The following is a 20,790-nucleotide window of genomic DNA, read 5'->3' as shown; positions in this document are numbered from 1 at the left end:
TTCCCTTCTTCCTGTTCACATGGAAAGTTTCTTTAAAAATATTTTTGTATTACACGATCATTGCATCCAATGATTCCAGTAACTTCAAGAACAGTCCTTCAGTTGGTTGCGCTCCAATCCATGTCAAAAGACATTCCTGTTCATTTACCTGACTGTTTGATATAAACTCAGCCCAAACAGTTTATGTATGTATACAACTTAAAAAATCGAAACCCATACTTTATATTTAATAAGAAACAATGCAGGGAAACCATACCTGTTCTAATTTAAATAACATCCTCTGTTTGGACAACTATGCCATTTGGGAATGCAATCACTTGTTTTCCTAAGAATCTCAGTAAGAGTTTTTGTCATCCCAAAACAAATTGGCTGAAGAACCTGGTTTTTTACACTTCTCTGCATTTTGTAATATTCAGGAACAAATTTGCATGTGGCCTTTCGGTCTGGAGAGGATGAGTCACCCTAGCTTTGAGCAAAAATGATGAATTCATTTTAAAAATAAGAACCCATTAAAATTAAAACAGTGGAAAACATACAGGCAGATTAGAGGATGACTTTCAAAATCAATAGGTCCTAAACTTCTGTCTCTTTTACTGGATTTTTACTAAGATTTTGAGATGTAACTTTCCAAACAACAAATTCTATAAGATACTGGCTTCCAGTTGAAAAATACATACATTCCACGACCCAATACTCAAGGTCAGTAGAAAATTGTGACCATGAGAAATACAATTACAGTAGCATAATTTGTAAGTCTTTAATCTTCTAGAAAATCCATTTAAAAAAAAAAACCTAACTCCTGCCATTGCAGGACTTTGTGTACCTAGATAATTCATCAGAACTGTTCAGCCAAAACTCTGTAGAATAAGTCACACTATCTTTCTCTAGAGTGCATTTTATGCGAAACTTTAATGAGGTTTATTTAAACAGTGATATCAAAGGTTAAAATAGACATGAGCAACATAACATAATTATGTATGCACATATTTTTGCAGAATTGTTCTTTACATTTGAGAAATATTTTCACATCTTGCCCAGTTCAATGTTAAAGCTTTTAACAATTTTAAACGTTTTAGGCCTCAATTATATTAGATCAGTATTAGCAAACTGAAAATTCCATCACATTAAAAAAAAAAAAACTTCTGCTTGCAAAGCTCTGCAGTTATAAAATTTAGGAATACACAGGAGGCAAACTGTCACTTAAATATCCAAGATCTGAAAATATCACAAACTATAACTATTATCTTACAAGCTGAACACAACTTAAAAATTGCCTGCTTTATACATTAATTTCTTTCCTTCTGGGAATACTGCTTATTCTAACTGCCAGTAACATAGGCAATCCTCTAAATATACTGTTCTGGTACCATAAACATTGCTTTGTCTGGCTGCCAGCTCTTGCCCAACATCATTCTACCTTACAAGTGGATTCTCTTCACTGATATTAACATACAGCTTTATGAGTCATTTATCCACCACTGAGATGTTTCCTAAAAGCACACCAATATCTTGCCTTGCAAAGCATTATATACTAGAACTTTCTCATTTAATCTGATGACCATCCTTGCAGACTCATCCTTTATCTGATACCTGTTCTGTATGTACTATTGTCTGGAGAGCTAGTTTGGCATAGTGGTTAAAGACACTGCAGTAGAAGCCAGGAGACTGGGAGTTCTAGTTCTACCTTAGGAACCAAACCAACTGGGTGACTCTGGGCCAGTCACTCCCTGTCAGCCCTAGGACGGACGCAGTGGCAAACCACTTCCAAAAAGAGACTTTTCCAAGTAGTCATGAGGTGTCAAGGCTCCTGCAAAGGCACACTCACAAAGTGGCACTGTTCTAGATATTGGCCTTGCCAGCACACTCACTTTGAGGTATGCAGGATTGCAACTGCTAGACCAGTGTTTCTCAATCTCAGCAACTTTAGTATGTGTGGGCTTCAACTCCCAGAATTCCAGGCAGAAAAGCCTCAGGCTGGCTGGAAATGCAAACTGCAGCACATTTGGGAGCAGTCTAAGAATGTACTTCTTCAAAGTGGGTTCGAAGGAGATCTGTCAGGTTCAGCCCAAAGAACTCCACGAGACAGTGCAAATACAGTTCTGTTGCGTTTATTAGCTTCCACCTCAAGACAGAAATCTCTCCAGACTGAACTTAAGTTCCCAAGCCGGCAAGCCATAACACTGTGAATTCCTTAGGGTGGTGCCAGTCTCATCTTCTTAAACTTCCCACGCTCCTGTTGGGGGCTAAGGAAACACTTATCTCCCTGAGCGTGGCCTTCATAACACCATTCCATCACAAGATCAGATAATACTTATGCGTTCAAGATGCCATCCCTTAAAGTGAGATTTGGTTCCAAACTAGATGCCATGTCAGTTATGTGACCCAATTTTGTCTTCATAGTACAATTAGCAATCCTGGTTATATAAACAGGAGCAACTAGACAACAGAGGTTGGGGAGGGAGTATTATGATTTCTTCTATCACCTCAAACTCTTGGAAGGGCATCAGTTGAGATTCTTCTGAGATAGAGATTCCAATTCTGACCTATTTAATTTTTTTTTAAACGCACATGAATTACATTCATGAATTTAATGCAATATCCAGTATGATCCCAGGAGTAGTTGGCCCATGGAGGAAAAAGAGATGTTAAGAACAAATGCTTTATTTCAGACTGAAAAGAGAAGGTTCCACTTCTGAATTCTTCCTTTTTCAGACACATTTCTTGAAAATAAAAACCCTACACCCCTGGATTAATCAGCTCTCTTTCTGTTTAGCTTATTTCCTTCCAAAAGGGAGTTTCTAAGTCAGGGAGTCATCAAATGAAGCATGTTTCACTACCTGAAGGTTAATTGGTCCTTTCTACCGCATGAGTTGACAAAACTGGATATAATGCTCCTACATACCAAAGAACCACGATGACAGGAAGCCACACAATAGGAACCAAGCTTCACCATCTCTGACATGCTAGTTTTCCATATAAAGTCCCAAATGCACATGCTGCAGAAGCACTTTAACCATAGGAGTTTTCATCTACAGTCTGAACCCAGCCTAGTAGAAGTACAGGTTTACTGTATCATCTGTTCCTCTGAGAATCATACCCATTTATTTCCAGAGAAGCGGTGAGTTATTTGAACATTTTCTGAGATGTGGGTACAAGCTGTGAAACAGATTGGATTCTTTGCCTTTGTCCTGGGCATCCTTCCCAAACTCTTATGCCCTGAAGAATTTGTGGCAAACCATCTGGCACCCAAATGCCAAAGTACTTCCAACAAGAACTCCGTGTCACAGCCATGTCTGTCACACTACGTAACACGAACTCAGAATATAGCATTCTTTTCAGAAAAAATTAAAACGTTCACTTTTTTGTTTCCCATAATGCTTAGCTTTTGTTAGACTGCACCATTAAAATTCAAGTGTAGTCTACCAGAACCAGAACAAGGTAAAATTGAAACCCAAACATTTTTTCATAGTCCACTATCTTGAAAGTTCACACAATTAGGAGAAAAAGAAAAATAATGAGACTACTTTTGTATGATATTGCCTGGAATATCAGCACCATTTCTGAACAATTATAGTGTCATAATTCTGTTCTTCATATGAGATCCACTGGAGCAGGAAGAGACAATTTTCTTAGGCTGGTAGATATATTTGGAATTTTGATAGCAAGTCATTGTTCACCCCCCAAATATATACCATGATAAGGCTTGTGTGTTCAAAAAATGGCTGCCATAATGGATGTACTCATTCACAAGTTAATGCCAAACCAGTGAGGTTCCTCCTAAACTGAGTTTTATAAAGCACAAAAGCTGGGTTCTCATGTTGAGCTAAGCCAAAATCAAACCAATAACTTTATGGTCAGCATGATGTAAGAACCGGTTCATGCGTTTCATATGGCCTCTTTAGTAAAGCAGATTTTCTTGGCATAAAATCTGTTCATCCTGATTATCCAGCTTCTCCTGTGACCTTTTCTGTTGCACATTTCATTAGAAGCCCGCTACCGATTCTCCAATGGCAGGTATGAATAAATATGCTTGTCAGGTTGTTCCCAGGTACTGTAGCAACAAAACAGAATGTCTTCAGAGAAAACCTACTAGCCTAATTTTGCCCTCAAACTTAATCAAGCATGCTTTTTTCTGAGGTGACTACAATCAATTTTCCAAAGGGTTTAATAAATAATGATAATACTGACAATAATAATAAAGTAAATTTAAATTTAAATTCTGGCTTTCCTCTGAGAATTCAAGGCAACTTTTATAGTGGCCTCCCCTACTTTTATTCCTCAAAACAACAACCCTGTGAAATGCTGGCCTGGGAGAGTGGCTGTCCACTGAGCTCTGTGATACAGTGCAGCTTTGAACCTTCATCTTCCCAGTTTCAGCCTGACATCTTAAGCAGTATACTACACTGGCTCTCTTACTTTACTAAGATTAAAAAAAAACAATGTTATATCATATAATTCTATAGAAGTCTCTTAAAAGTTTCCACAACACATCTGAATGCATTCAGTGTCACCCAGGAAGCTGCTTGCTCAACCATTTATGATCCATCCTCAACCTTCTAGCCTTTTCAAAGGCAAAGATGTTGGGGGGGGGGGGCAGTTAGAAATTTCCCTGTAAGAAACGAAAACCTACATTTCAAACCTAAAAATAAAGAAGTGGGTAGACCATATGTTTCTACTATAATTACAGCTTGTTCTTGGTGCTGGTTCACAAACATTCAGCTAGTAATCTGTGACAAGTAAGAATCACTGTTGGGTCAAAAAATTTATGTATACTGGAAGATGGTGACTTTCTTCACATATTATAATAAGCCAATACTTGTTTGACCATGCTTTGCTGAGTAAGCAACAATTAGCTAGGTTTGTACTTCAACCATAACATGGTTTAGCACAGGAGTATACAACAGGATTTCTCAACCTTGCCAACCTGAAGATGTGTGGACTCCAACTCCCATGCTAGCTGGGGAATTCTGGGAGTTGAAGTCCACATATCTTCAAGCTGCCAAGGTTGAGAAACACTGGTATACAACATTCAATTTCTTTTTCAGCCACTAGACACCACCATCAGCAAGAACGGGTCATTTCTTCCCCATTTGGGGATGTGTTTACATTTTATAGGGGCATTTAACCTTTTTTTATTCACTTCCTACTGAAAATCAGCAGGAAATTGTGCTGCCAGTATGATTTGCTGGTGAGTTCAATATCATGATGAGGGAGGAGCTACCAAAAGACTGACTTGGAACCTGATTCAATTTTGAGGACCAATTTGTTTCTCCCCCCCCCTTTTTTTTTTTTGACCACAAAAAATTAACACTCACAAACATATATTTGGAAAGACAGGCTAGTAAAAATTAATATGGGTTTGAAACATTTGTGAATGCATTCACAGTTGCCCACAACTTTTGCTTTACATCAAAAGTATACATATACATATATGACCAATGGTTTCATTTACAAACTTTTGCAAAGCTTCTTTAGAAGGTACTGTGAAATAGTAAGATTGAAAGTTTTATGACAAGCAATTTAACCTTTATTTTAATTAAACCTAGGCCTTGAAGATGGGGGTGATATGATTATAACTATCTGCATAAGGAAAAACATGTCATTAGCAAACACGTATTTACACAGACTGAAATTACAAACATGTTCCATAGTTCAAAAAAAACCCAAATATGATTAAAAATTCATGCATATAAAAGCAAAATAGTCTTGGCTTAGTTGTGATCATGGCAGGAAAAGTCACCAAGATACATCAGATACTGCCCTGTCAAAATCAAATTTTCCTGTCTGGTCTGAACCTCTAGAGGGTTAAGAGTTGCCCCCACCTACAAGAAGTTTATAGCAGGTGGGTTAGATTACAGACTTTTTTAGTAATAGATCCTATATTATGGAACACGCTTTCCCCAGAAGAAATTGAATCCCTTCCCTCCCTGTATTTTGCTAGACTGGTAAATGCATTTTATTTCACCATGCCATTGGCCCCAGTTGGTCGTGGGCATCTATTTGTTTGTGTAATTGCATTATATATTATTTTCGATTAATTCAATATTGTTGCTTCTTTTATTTTATTTTTGCTTTGTTGTACATCATTCAGAGTCTTAATTGGTTGGGGAAGTCTACAAATACTGTAAAGAAATAAATAGGGTAAATAAATGTTGCTTCTCACACAAGATATACTAAAAAATTGCTTATAATTATATTGCTCTACCATCAGGAGTAAGCATAAGCTACGCAAAACAAGACAGACAGAGTGCCATCAGGTCATTTTCGACTCCAAGCGACCACATAGATAGATTTTTTCCATGACGATCTATTCCTAACTTGTTCTTTCAGGTCTTCCAACAATGCTGAGATACAGTCACCACTGTAACTGAGTCCATCCACCTTCCTGTTGGTCATCTTCTCTTTCCTTCCACCTTTCCCAGCATTAGAGCCTTCTCCAGAGAGCCAAGACAGCTCACTGATCAGATAACATTATTTTCAGACTTTGAAGACTAGTTTTGTATTTAACTGCTAAACCAGAAATTACAGTTGCTGTTCCCTTGTTGCTCCCTAGCAGTGAGTACTTAAGATACGCTGTCCATGATACAGGAGAAAGGAATCCCAGTTGGTAGCCCTTAACGCTCTGATCCTTCACAAATTTGTCTACTCCCACTGAAATTCTAAATTGGTAGCTGTCTGCCACATCCAAGTTAATTTGCCACTTGGAGAAGCAGGAGGCAGAGCCCTGCAGGTATCGCAGAAATCCAACAAGAAAAACAGCTCATTGCTTTTATATGGACTTCTCTTAAGGCAAAGGAGCATGATTAAAGAGAATATGCCTTGGGCTGATTTAAACTAGGGAAAGGAAGCCTTTTGCTACAAAGGATGCACTGTGATGACTAGGTGCACCAAGGCTTTGTGAAAAAAAGCAATTTATGTAAACAGTTTAATAGGGGGGAAAGCGGTCATAATAGGAGAACAGGGGCATCTCTAAGAGACATAGCCTTATTTAATTAAATATCAGGAAATGCAAAATCCCATCAGCTCAGTTGATGGGAAAGGAGAAACTAAATATGAGAGCTGATGAGAAACAGCTCCATATTTATATATACAAGAACTGGATAACTCCCTGTAAGACAGCGGGTGATGGAGTGAGAGGAAATAAAACACTTCAAGGCTATGGAACTTGCATGCTTGGGGGCCACGGTGAACCTGGCCCAGGTGGGACTTACAGAGAAAATATTCAGTCATATTCTCCAAATATTAGAAGAGACCTAATTTCTATTCCTGACCCAAACTTAAAATATCTGTTGTAGAACCAATATACACACTTTTCAAGGATTTGCAAGAATTGCAGCCTTCCAAGATAGGTCTACTGTGCTTTTAGTAAAAAAGCAAGTACTGCAGCTTGCTAGCACATTAAGGAGTGATATTATGCAAAGCACATAGTGTAAAAATTCCAGGAACAAAGCAGCCACCTTGACCTAATTTCTTATGTTTCGCTGATACAGACTTCCCAGCCCAATTCAGTACAGCTATGGTAAGAGAACAAAATTAAAGGAGAAATAACTGTGTTGCTACCTTAGTAGCTGACATTTCAAGGCCAGATTAGCAAATACCCTGTTACTCTAACTTTCAATAATGCAAAGCATACTGAAGAGCACTCCCCCCTCCAAAAACAAAACAAAGCAAAACAAAAAAACCCCACACAATCCCAGATCTCTCCTTGTACAGTGGATACACCCAGCTCTGAAAGCTATCAGTCAAACTCTACTGAAATCAGCAATTTTGCGAATGCCTAGGACAGCACCCTTAATTCATAATTTGATGGTGTATGCATTCTTAGCTCATCAAGCTTTACAAAAGATTTTGTTTCAACATTTCCTAGCATGATTACAAGGAAAAAAATTGCTCAGGCAACTTTTCCACTCTCCAAAATCCCCATGGCAAGGGATAAATTCATTCATCTCCCCTACAGAGAGAATATTAGCTCAGACTAATCTCACATATTGATTTAGCCTGGCAGCATATGAACTAAAATACCATCAATGCCATTAAAACAGATCTTACAAAACTCCAAGCTAAAAGGAGGTCCCTGTTACAGGGCTGGGGAGAACATCCCTTCTGTAGAGATTTATTATTGACTCACCAAAATCCCCAAGCAGTCAAATATTGGCCCTTAATAAATATGTACGAGGAGGAGAAGGAGAAGGAGAAGGAGAAGGAGAAGGAGAAGGAGAAGGAGAAGGAGAAGGAGAAGGAGAAGGAGAAGGAGAAGGAGAAGGAGAAGGAGAAGGAGGATGCCAGCCAATCTCAGCTATCAAGACCAGGTCCTTTTAAGCCTGACAGCCCAAGAAACAGTATGTTCATTAGATTTCCCTGTCCATTTTCATCTCACTGCCTCCTGTACCAGTTTGACATTTTTCCCCATTGTTCTTTGTCCTCAAAAGCCAACTACCCTATAAATGGGAGTGTGTGACAACTCTCCAAATATTCTTAGGATTATATTTTAACTTGCTAGGTTGACAGCACTGAGTTAAATGTATCGATCCTTTCTAATCTGGAATGATACTATGGGGCTCAAGCACCCCACTCTTAATCCAAAGACCTAGTCATTGTGCCTTTTCTATAGACTTCTATCCCATGCAACTTGCCAAGAGCAGTTCAAAAACTTGATTAAAAATACAAGGGAAATTATATTCTTCCAAGCTTCAATCACACCGTTGCTATGTGTTGAATGTATCTCAATGTTCCAGAAATAAGGTCAAATTGCAAACACTACCAGAAAGAAAGAAAAACTACTTTCAAGTTTTCACACACGCATCTCAGAAAGGAGTATCTGCATGTTGAAAAAACAAAAAATAAAACACACATATTTAGACACCCTTTCCACAATGTCCAGGGAACACGTAGGGGGATGAGTATCTCTAAGGGAAGATCACAACTAGCAAGCGGACTCCATCCGTGGCAGGCAACAAATCAGATACAGAGATTATGAGTCCTAACTCTGGGGAACAGAAGCCTAAATGGGGATCACGTTTTCCTTCTCCACAAAAAATCAGGGTGGGCGGAGAAATTATTAGCCTTAGGGGCTTCCAAGACGAACAGGCACAAGGACATGGATCCTTCATATAACTGCTCCAGGGCACTGTGCAAAAGGCTCTTAATTAGAGATGCCCTAATGGAGGAGTTGCCCCAAGCAGATGGCAAGCAAGCCTATCTTCAAGAGTCAAGTGATAACCCCCTCCGGAAACCTCATGGGGGGGGGGGCAGACCCTGGAAAACCTGGGAAGTCGAGGGACAGAAAACGGATCAATGGGGTAGACAAGATAAAACAGAGCCCTACAGATCTGCCCCCTCCTTCACTTAGCAGAACGGCCATCTGTATTAAGAAATTAACAGGGTTCTCTGGACTTCCTCTGGCCATTATTCAACCCCTGTCTTCCTCCTTCCTCTACGGGGGACACACGCACACGCACACCCCGGCTCCAGGGCGCACACAATGCAAGTCACCCTCTCCCGGGCGAGCCTTCCATGCGGGGACGGGTCCCCTGCGAGGGAGGGGGCTGCCAGGGACGGACACCCGTCCTGCGTCTGATGCCGGGGACCCGTGCCAACCCGCGCGCGGAAGAGAGAGCCCGGATCGGAGTTGGAGCCGATCGAAACGAGATTACGGGAGCGAGCCGGGGGAGGGAAGGCGAGAGCTTTGTCCGAGCGTCGAGAGCGACTCTGCGGGGAGGAGGCGTGGGGTGCGGGGGGGGGGGGAAGGGGCCGGTGGACCAGCGGACAAAGAAGCAGCCGGTCCGCTCCCGGCCGCGCAGGTCCCGGCGCGCTTCTCCCGGCTGGCTCACCTGGTAGATGGCGGCCCAGCTGTCCGCCTGGTCGAGCCGCTGGAACTCCTTCTCGATCTCCATGCTGCGGGGGGCCCAGGCCTGGCTGGCCCCCGCCTGCCGCTGCTGCCGCTGCCGCTGCTCGGACGCCAGGGCGAGTCCCCGCCGCTGCCCGGAGCGCCGCCGCCGCCGCCGCCGCCGCCGCGGCTCTCGCTGCCTGGTGGCTTCGGATAGCGCCTCCCCTTCCTTCTCGCTCCCTTCCAGCCCACACGGGAACTACGCAAGCAGCCTCCAGCCTTCCGGATGGTCCTCCCCGAGTGGAGGAAGCCGGCGGGCGCCCGAGTCTCGGCGCGAGAGACGGAGCGGGGAACTTCCCGGGGAGGAGGCTGGTCCGCTGCGCGGCTTAGCGCCCGGCGCCGCGAGGGCCAAGCGCAAATCCGAGAGTGCCTCTGGGCATGTGCGGCGTCCGGGGAGCTTATTCCACCCCCCCGATCCCCCCCCGCCAACCTTCGCAGCACACGCGCCCCTCTTTGGGGACCCGAGGCGGACAGGTCTCGAAGGCACGGACGGGCCGCTAGCTGATAGGCATCGCAGCGTGACCGGTGTAGCAAAGATCTGCAAAAGTCTAACTGCGTGGGACTCCCACTCCCATCAGCCCCAGCCTAGGCTTTACCGGAGCTGGGCTGCAGAAATCACGGCGGCCCTCAGAGGGCAGCAAAGCGGGTCGAGGATCGCTTTGCTGCCATCTAGTTTAAGGTTCCAGAGCGCGGTCAACTGGGGCGACCTGAAGCTGAGAACAAAAGCTTTCCGATCTTACGGCGGAGAGATCAAGATGATCGTCGCTGGCTGGGGAATTCTGGGAGTTGAAGTCCACACCTCTTCAAGGTTGAGAAACGCCGCCCTTGCAAATATCTGAATATATTGCTCTGCCGTCGACGTGGGTTTTCTGCATCCCTTAACAGATGAACATGCTTGTGAACCAAACCTCTGTAAAAAATAGCTGCCTAGTTGAATCAAACTCGGTAAAGTAGGAAGAAGAAGGGCTCAATAGATTCTGGCAGTATAGAAATGTGAGGAATAAATAACAGGAAGGGTTTAATTTTTTTTTTTATTTTTTTTTTACTGAAAGCTGTGCATTTCACAGGATATGCTTGCTCTTTTAAGATTAGAATATGGAATCCTGTACTGTTTGTCCTGGGTACATTTCAAGATGTACCCATGGCAGCAAAACTCTGGAGGGCCAGTAGATGGCTAGAATTTTCTTCATCTCTTTGCCATCCTCTAGCACAGGGTTCCTCGACCTTGGCAACTTTAAGACGGGTGGACTTCAACTCCCAGAATTCCCCAGCCAGCAAGGCTGGCTGGGGAATTCTGGAAGTTGAAGTCCACCCGTCTTAAAGTTGCCAAGGTCGAGGAACCCTGCTCTAGCAGTCACCCAGATATGGAAGCCCTACTTGAATCTGGACAGTTGGTGGGGTTGAAATGCAACACTTTTGGAGGTCACAGTTTTATGGAAGACTTAATTTAGCTTTAAGTTCTAAAGTGGTTTGGCTTCTTATCCCTATCCACTCTTTCCCCCTTTTCTCCCCCATCAACAACTGTGAGTATATTTTGAAAAAGCTTTCTTAAGCATCTTATTAGAAGTGGGGTCTGGTCAATGCACAATAACTTGGAATGATTTCTTCCCATGATTTTGAAAACACACTTCTGTTCCTGCAGCCTAAAACCACAGGCTTTTTTACAGCCATATCACACTAGTGGCTCATGTTTGGTTTGCAGTCAACTACATTCCAAGATCCTTTTTAGAAGTATTATGACCAAGTCAGTTATCACTGATTTTTCATATCTGCATTTGATTTCTGTATCCTAAATGAATAACTTTTGCATTCATCTCTGCTCAATATCATGTTACTTTCAGTCTATGTCTTTAACTTACCAACTTTAATTTTGAATGTATTTCTGTTAATTCAATTAATTAATTTCTATTTATTCCTGGCTGAGAACTTGAATAATTCGCAGGAAATCTTAGACAGACTATATCTAATATCCATTTCCTTTTTGTTTTACTATTTCTTACTCATTTTCTGCATTCTGCATAATATTGCTTACCCAAAAAGAAAATTAGTGTGGTGGTGGTGATGGTGTGTGTGTGTGTATGTATGTATGTATGTATGTATGTATGTATGTATGTATATATATATATATATATATATATATATATATATATCAGAGTCAGAATATCTACATATTCTTCCTATATCAATCAAGTGAGTAGCAACCTCCCCATAGCTTCAAGTGGTAGTTAGCAAGAGGATCAAAGAATCTCCACTCTAACAAAGTTATTGATACATGGGGTTGCTAAAGTACATATATCCAATTTCCAAAATTCTATAACTTGACCTCTTTTTTCCTTTCAGTAAATCTGGTTAATCAGTTCCTGTGAGAATCCAGTCTTGATGATGAGTGGGCATGAGAATAAACGGTATATGTTTATTCTCTAGAGAATTATATATATATGTCTTCTAGAGAATTAACAATCTCATTCAATCATGTATCTTCTATAAAGTTGATTAGCATTAGGAAACTTAAAAAGTACAGACCCAGGACTAACTTTGTGGCACCCCACTCAATACCTTTCTCCAATTTTATGAGTATCTATTGATGAGCACTCTGAGTATGATTTTCAAGCTAGCTATATATCCAGCTAATTGTCATGTCATCCAGTTTCCACTTAATTAGCTTGCTACAGAATGTCATGGGGTACTTTATCAAGGGTTTTGCTCAAATCAAGATATGTTGTATTTACCTACAATTTACTTCCCCCAATATAGTGAGAAAGTTCCCCATGAGATAAGGTTAGTCTGACAAGACTTGTCCATGACAAATCCATGCTGACATCTGGTAATCTTGGCCTTGTTTTCAAGGTCTTTACAGACCAACCACTTCATGGTCTTCCAGGAGCTGACACACATTTGAATCCATGTGGTGGTGAATGATTCCTTGAGAGGGGGAGCGATTCTGATGGCTTTGAAGGAGGCCATGATCCAGCCTCTCCTCAAGAAATCATCACTGGCTCCAACGGATCAGGACAACTTTCATCCAGTCGCCAACTTTCCCTTTTAAGGGAAAGTTGTTGAGAAAGTAGTCGGGCAGCTGCTTCAAAGCACCTGGAGGAAGTAGATTATCTTACAGATAGAGTTCTTTCGGGAAGCTAATATTTTATTAGTAAGGTAGTAACAAATACAAAGGGAAAATCTCAGTTGAGTACAGTTCCTGGTGATTTCATGGACATGTCCATGCAATTGTCTTGGCAATGGCGCAGAAGAAGCTTGCTATTGCTTTATTCTGGGATATTTTTCAATTTCCAAATCCAGTTTATAGCCCTGGGACTCGCTAGTAGTCTATCATCCAAGGGTTATCCAGGCCTGAGGCTGCTTATCTTCTGAGCCTGGAGAAATTCAGCCAGGTGCTGCCATCTGCTGAAGCAAGAGAGGAAAGCCTCTTAATAGTGTTAAGTCAAAACATCAAAGTCAGGCTTATAATAAGTTTACTAATATAATATTTATATAGTATATTCACCTGTTCAAAACACTTCATATGCAGTAGAGTAACTGTAACAGTAACTGCATACAACAATCTAACCTGCTTCAGAAGTATTGGCATAGAATTCCACATGCTATAATCCAACACATTTGAAAGGGAGCAAGTTGGTGAAGCCTACTGAAGGCAAGCAAGGAAATATGAGTTGCTACATGATATGTAAAATGCATATAGTGCAAGAGCTCTTCTGAACTTTTTAACTCAAGCACAAGATGAAGTTCCACCAACCCATGGACTTAATCAGAACAAACCCTCTGGCTTGCAGGACCTCAAAGGAGGCCTGCTGTTTTCCCCCCTCTGAAGCCCCTTCCTACAATTGTTATCCAGTGGAGGATTTCAGGAGTATCCACGGGGTGTGTGTGCATGTATGTGTCAAAGTCTGCAAGATGGTAGGCATGGCATTGTGATCAAATGCAAAGCATGCATGAAAAGAGTAAGGTTTCACTGTACCTGCCATATTGCAGATTTTGACTCTCTCCTATGGATGCCTCTAGATCAGTGTTTCTCAGCCTTGGTATCTGTAAGATGTGTGGACTTCAAGTCCCAGAATTCCCCAGCCAGCTACTGGCTGGGGAATTCTGGGAGTTGAAGTCCACACATCTTAAAGTTGTCAAGATTGAGAAACACTGATCTAGATGATTTCTTCATTTCCTCCTGCTATAGATACAGAGCTGGGTGAGGAACAGACACATTTTGCTTCTTAATCGTGAAATGAGAACCTTTCAGCCTGCTAGTGGTATGTAGTGACATTTATGTGATAACATAAGGATAATTAACAAAGGCAGCGTAATTTTTAAAAAATTACCTGAGTACATTTAAAACATTTGATTCAAAATTAGCCAGTCCTAACAAACAGCCAGCTGGTTCTCTGAACTCTCCCATTTTCTATGTCTCATTATTTTTTTCACTACGAGTGAGAAAGCCGAAGTATTTGGTTGTGAAGATTACATTATAGGGACTCAAAAGTTGCATAAAAGGCCCAATGACTGGGGGGAAAATCTGCAGCAGGAGAATAGTCAGTGGAGGAAGCCACTGATTTAAAACACTTATTCTATCCTAGTTCACGTGCAAAGCTCTAATATTTGACTGTTTGGATAGTAAAGAACATCTGCTATGCACATGCCAAGAATACTGCTGGATCTCTAAACAGGTATTGCCTACAACCCGGAACATTTCAAATCTGCTGTCCCTTGTTTGTCCCTGGTCTGTGTTGCTAGATCGCAATCCTTTTGCTGCTGCTGCTTGGTCTTGTCCTAAGATGGCTTAAACTCCAGTGAGCTGTCTCCCACACTAACTCAGATCCTGAGATCCAGCCTCTCACCTACAGATTCAGTGTGCTTTGTCTGATTTTGTCTTAGCATTTTGTGTGAGCCTAGCAAAGCACAGTTTATTCAACAAATCATATTTAAACAAAATAAGGCTTAGGGTGACATATGAATCCATGAAAAATTGAGTTGCTTTAATGTTTCTGTGTAGCCCAAATATTATTTTTTACTCTTGGGCTGGGTTGTTTGCACTTATTTTAACCTGGTTTCTATCAGAGCCAAACTTTTTTCATATGTGAAAAATGCAAGCTTTGAGTTCGTAATTGGTGGTTGGTGACAGTGAATATCCCTAAATAGGCAGAAAGTTTGCCTTATAGCTTATGCTTCCTGGTAGAGTAAGATCCCCTTTTGTCATAGAGTAACAGTCACTGCTCCCTTAGTAAATGAATGATAACTGCTTATTATCAGATTTATTTTATGTATTTAAGTGTATCTATTCATCTTTCTAATAGGTATTTGCATCTGGATCTTCCACATTTAAACATAACCTGTTGTTTGAATACAATTCATATATACATACATATATTTATTCATTCTTATTTGGACTCCTATGTATTGATTTCCTATGTCCCCCTTAAAATGCAGGATTATTTATAGCTTTACCACTACACACAGAATGTACATTTGGAAAGAATTAAAAACAAAAATCATTCATTTTAGTTTAATTTTTGGCATTTCCAAACCCTTGAAATGAAGTTCTGTAAAGTTATTCTTAGAGGATCCTTTTCAACAAAGTGACCACACTTCATTTGGGCTTGGTACATTCCAGATTTCAAGAAGCTGACCCACTTTCAAATCATGAATGCAGTAAGTCCTGGCAATATTAAGTCTATAATTGAGATCCACAATGTTCTTGCATTCTGACATCATAAATACAGTTCTATAATTACACTGAACTAACAAGCAACTCTCCCAGTGCCTGAATCTCTCAGAGCAGCAGAGTTCATTTCAAAGAGAATCAAAAGGAGAAAGGAAAGTTCAGAAGCTTCTATGATTTAATTAGACATTGTAATGCATTTAGAAAGCTCATGAGGATAATAATGAAGGGCTTTTAGTCAGGAGTCTAGTAACATAGAAAATTCAAATTCAAAGGCAGTTAATCCAGTGCGCAGAGGACACCTAGTGGGTGATTAATGGAGGGATCTGGTGTTGAAAATAGAATTAGATCTATGAATTAGATCTATCTGTGGTGAGATCCAGCAAGGCTTCTCTTCCCATGGAGGAGGAGGAAGAGGAGAGGAAGAAGGCAGACCTGCAAATGGAAATAGAACAACTGTGGCAAAAGAAAGCAAAGATAGTACCAATAGTTATAGGCGCCTTAGATGCAATCCCAAAACATCTGGAGCACCACTTGAAGACCCTCAGCATTGACAAAATCACCATCAGTCAATTGCAAAAGGCAGCTTTACTTGGAACAGCTTATATCCTCTGACAATACCTTTAACACCATCAAACAACATCTGCCTATCCCATGTCCTTGGGAAGGATTCGATAGGTGGATAAAAATGCCAAATCCAGTCTAAACACCTGGCTTACTGTGCAACCAACAACAATAATAATATATGACACCTGACATGCTGGCTTGGGAATTCTGGGAGTTGAAGTCCACATATCTTAAAGTGGCCAGATTGAAAAACACTGTCATAGAATAACCAACTTGGGTAAGATCAAGACCAATGGAGTTCTTCATGCAAATACACACATTTTAGAAGCTATGAACTTTAAGTTCGTCCTCTTTACCAGTGCCAGCTTCTAAAACAAACTGGCAAATGTTGTTCCTCTGGTTACCTACATCTGGATCTCCCTATCCAGAATCCTCAATCACAGAACCATTATATGCCAATTTCTCTTTGAACATTTCTCACAAGAGTGATTGAAAGAACTGGGAATGTTTAGGCCTGAAAAGAGAAGACTGAGGGCAGATGATAATTCTCCTAAAAGTTTTGGAAAAAAAGTGGCCTGCAGAAGAATGCCAACATTTAATCTAATATAAATGAATTTAAGTAATATAGATATTCCAACTGAATGTATTTTTTTTAAAAAAAAAACCCTTGCAATTCTCTAGCAGAACCAGAATGGTAGAAGACTCGCCTTCTCTGGATTTGAAAGTAGAGAGACGTCAGTTGGAGAACCTTTAATTTGGATTCCAACATGGAGTAAAGGAATGGAAAGATTGACCTAAATGCCCCATTCTAACTATATGATTCTAACATTGCTCAATATACAACTATAATGGGTATATTTGTTTTCTCTCTTATCCAACTTGTATGTTGTCCTTGCTCTTCCTGAGTTACAGAAAGATAAACAAACAGATGCCAGGAAGAGGGGCAGAGATCTAAAACATATATACCCAGACACAAATTTCTCCCTTTAATTAAACATTGACAAAAATGCAACTATTCTGCAAATATCACTCTGTTTCATCTGAATCCACCAAATTCCTGGAAACTAACTATAGTACGGCTGGCAAAGTTAACAGGGAATTAACAAGATATTCCATTTGAAAAATCCAAAGCCAATAATTTGTCCAGTCTTCATTTGGATCCAAAAAATTAAATATCATTATTAAGCTAAATCTGCTGATTTGCTGAAGCCAAACCAAAGTTCCACTATGTGCACAGTCCAGCCTAGAATCTCACAGTTGAACTAAGCTAAACACAGAAGATATGACCATGGATGGGCTGTGGGTTAAAGAAATCAGTCATGCAAAATACTGTGACAAAGAAAGCAAAGAGAGACATTGTTATGTGATGGTTACCAAGAAGCAAAAGAAGGAAGGACAATCCTAATCTCTCTCTTGGGTCCCAACCCCATCAGTCTTAATTAATTAATTAGAATTAATTCTATCATGACTCTAAATGATTGGAATAACAAATAGCAGGAGATCATACCTAGAAGTAAATTCGGAGTTATTTTCTCATAGAAAGTTAGAGGAGTCCTTCAGTGTGCAAACGTAATTAGCAGTTCTGTAGGCACATTGCCTAGCAACCGGATGTGGACTCAAAGAAACACGGAAGGAGCTGCTAGAGTTATTTAACCAAGCCCCCTACTTCGTACAGGAATTTAAACCAAAACATACCCATCAGAAAGCTACCTTATCTTCCACTTGAATGAATTCAGCGAAGGGCAGCCCGTCAACTCTGTTCAACTGGTTCCACTGTAAAATTGCTCTCATTTTGTTAGGAAGTTTTTGTAACCTACAGCTGGAAGCTGAAGAACTAAGGAATTTTGCTTTTCCCCTCTTTGGTTCCTGTTTGGAATAACATGCTGAGAATTGTAGTATGTAAATATTGTCTGCTGAGCACTACCATTAAATCCACATGTGCACACACACACACACACACACACTTTCCATAGCTTCTTAACCCCCTGAATTAAATACTAGGATGACATTTAACAGCAAGCATGGCTCAGCATGGGAGCTGTTTACTGAAGTTGTGGTAGGCTGTTCTTCAGTAGATGTGTTCGGGCAGAGGCTGGACAACCACAGATGCTTTAAATTGGATTCTTGCATGAGCAACTAGTTGCACTCAGTGGCCCATGGTCCCTTTGAGTGTCAGGATGCTAGTTGGCTCTTCATATTTAGAAACTCATGTTTCTCTCTGTGAGAAGAGAGAGAGCAGCAAAGAAACCCAAAGCAAAGAAAGCTTTCCTTCAGGTGTAAGGATATAGACTGATTTTCCATTAGGGGAATACAATTCAACAATTCTGGGATTCAAAGATGAACTGGAAGAAAATATTAGGAATATTCGTTCTTAGTCTGAAGACTCATGGAAGATTGTTTTTCGTACATGGTCACTGCAGCAAGACTACTATATGCACAAAGATGGAAAGATTCTGAAATACTCATAATGGAGGAATGGTTAGTGAAGAGGACAGAATTTGGAGAAACTAGCAAAATTAACATGCTTGATCAGGGAGAAGACAAGTACATTTATTAGTGACTGGAAACCCTTTATGGACTTTTTGCTGAAAATGGGGAAAAATGGACTGGTGACTTATGGATCTGATGATTAGAAAGGATACAATATGGAAAGAATGGAATTATGATGTAACCTTAAAGAGGGAGGATAAATGATAAATGTATTTGTAACTGCTGCAAAGAAGATCAGAAGCTGATTCTTTATATCTTTTATTTTCCTTTCTTTTTTCTACTTTCTTTTTCTGTTTATTCACTTGTTTTGTATTTTTCTTTATTCTTCTTTTCTTTAAATCTGTATGTTTGTTTTTATTACTGTATAAAATCCTTTAATAAAAAATATTTTTAAAAAAGCAAATTTCATTATTAGTTTGGACTAGTTGTAATAAAATGTTTTGCCTGAACCCAGGCAAACTGTGTTTGGTCTTAACTATGATTAAATTTGAGAGTTTATGATTACTATGATTACATTTGAGAGCCAGTAGTGATGTAGTGGTTAAGGTATCAGGGTAGAAACCAGGAGACCATGAGTTCTGGTCCTGCCTTAGGCACGAAGCCAGCTGGGTGACCTTGAGCCAGTCCCTCTTTCTCAGCTCTAGGAGGAAGCAGGCAATGGCAAACCACTTCTGAAATCTTGCCAAGAAAACTGCAGGGACTTGTCCAGGCAGTTGCCAGGAGTCAACACTGACCCAAAGGCACCAAAAAAAAAAAAAAAATTAAATTAAACATATAAGCATGACATCATCTTGTTTCAGCACGTAGGTAACTAATGCCCAGAACAAAAGCTTCCGGTCTCTTTATGGCTCTCACAGAGAATGATCAAGCTGTACATCGTACTAAATCTTTGAACTGGGCCATATGCTTGTGCTCTTATTCACCTGTAATTTGTAAATCCCATAACAGATAAAGGTGCTTGGGTGAACCAATCCTTTGTACCATAAGCAGAAGAACAGCTAATAAGTAAGAAGACTTAATGACTTAATAACAGTTTTCCATCTCTTCAGTGCCAATGACTGTCTTTTCAGAAAAACAAACTTAGTAGAGAAAGTGTGTTTGCCTGAATATGAGGGAGAGGAATTATATTTCGATGCATATATGCAATCCCCAGTGGGGCAACCACACACTCTTTGAGGCCAAAAACATTGGCCACCCACCCACATACAAACATACATACATACATACATACATATATACATACATACATCCTTATTCTTAGGTGGTGTATGGATTACAAAGAAGCAAAAAGGCAAGGTTCAAAGTAATATCTTTATTAGGTCAACCAAGAAATCATTAAAAATGTGCAATTTTTCAAGATTTCTCCATCAAGTAAAAGGTGCTAGTGATGAAGGGAGAAGGCTGACTTAATACTCGGAATCATGGAGTGGTTTTGCATGACACTAATTCACAGTTAATTGAATTTGCTTAGGTTTACACAACACATTGAACCATAAGCTAATCATAAAGGCCAGCATCACTAGGCAAAAAATATGACTGGCTAATCTGTTGTTCATAGGGTTATTGTACACACAACCATTCAACTCAGGATGAAATGGTGGAGGAGATGGTAGATGTTTGCTTGGGCCTGGGATGATTTCACATTGCCATCAGGACTACCCATAAAATTGCTGGAACGGGCAGTGTCATTGTCTGCATAGAGACAATGGTGGAGCTTTCTCTTTACAAATGTACAATCCCAAAATTGTTTAATTTCTGCCTGCATCATTAGACAAAATGTGCTTGGTAGAGGGGAAGCAAAAGTAGATATCAACTGTTAACAGATTTGGAGATTGTTTGGAGTGATGTATTAGATTTTTTTAAAGTCCATTTTAAATTAGGTAGCGGCTAAAGAAAATGAATTGGCATATGTAGCAATGCACGGAGGGAGGGAGGGAGGGAGGGAGGAAGGAAGGAGCAAGCAAGCAAGCCTTGGTCCATAGTTGGGGGAAAAGTAGAATAGTTTGGAAAAAGAGAATTTCCTTAAGAAACAGCTTGCTCAAACAGAAAGGATGAGCAAATCCTTTAGTCGGCACTCATATTTTTGAACTGAAAGTCTATCGCAGCCGCCACATGGTTGTGGTTTAACTGATGCTTGTGTGGTTGCAGTGCAGTTAGAGTCCATGGATCATTTCAGCACCTA

General features: G+C 40.4%; 1 protein-coding gene across 1 annotated transcript in view; it reads right to left on the bottom strand.

The window, feature by feature from the left end:
- Window positions 1-10,253, bottom strand: part of PTPN1 (protein tyrosine phosphatase non-receptor type 1) — an 88,163-nt gene extending 77,910 nt beyond the window's left edge. Inside the window, exon 1 of the mRNA XM_088153104.1 lies at window positions 9,831-10,253. Coding sequence (XP_088009230.1) covers window positions 9,831-9,893 — 63 coding nt within the window. The 5' untranslated portion in view covers window positions 9,894-10,253. The remainder of the gene's footprint in view (window positions 1-9,830) is intronic.
- Between the last annotated feature and the right edge of the window lie 10,537 nt (window positions 10,254-20,790).

This window comes from Python bivittatus, unplaced genomic scaffold (genome assembly GCF_059951505.1).
Source record: "Python bivittatus isolate LINGU-HERP-01145 unplaced genomic scaffold, Pbiv_v1 ctg000700_np1212, whole genome shotgun sequence".
Taxonomy (NCBI): Eukaryota; Metazoa; Chordata; class Lepidosauria; order Squamata; family Pythonidae; genus Python; species Python bivittatus.
This window is presented reverse-complemented; position numbering and strand designations above follow the sequence as displayed.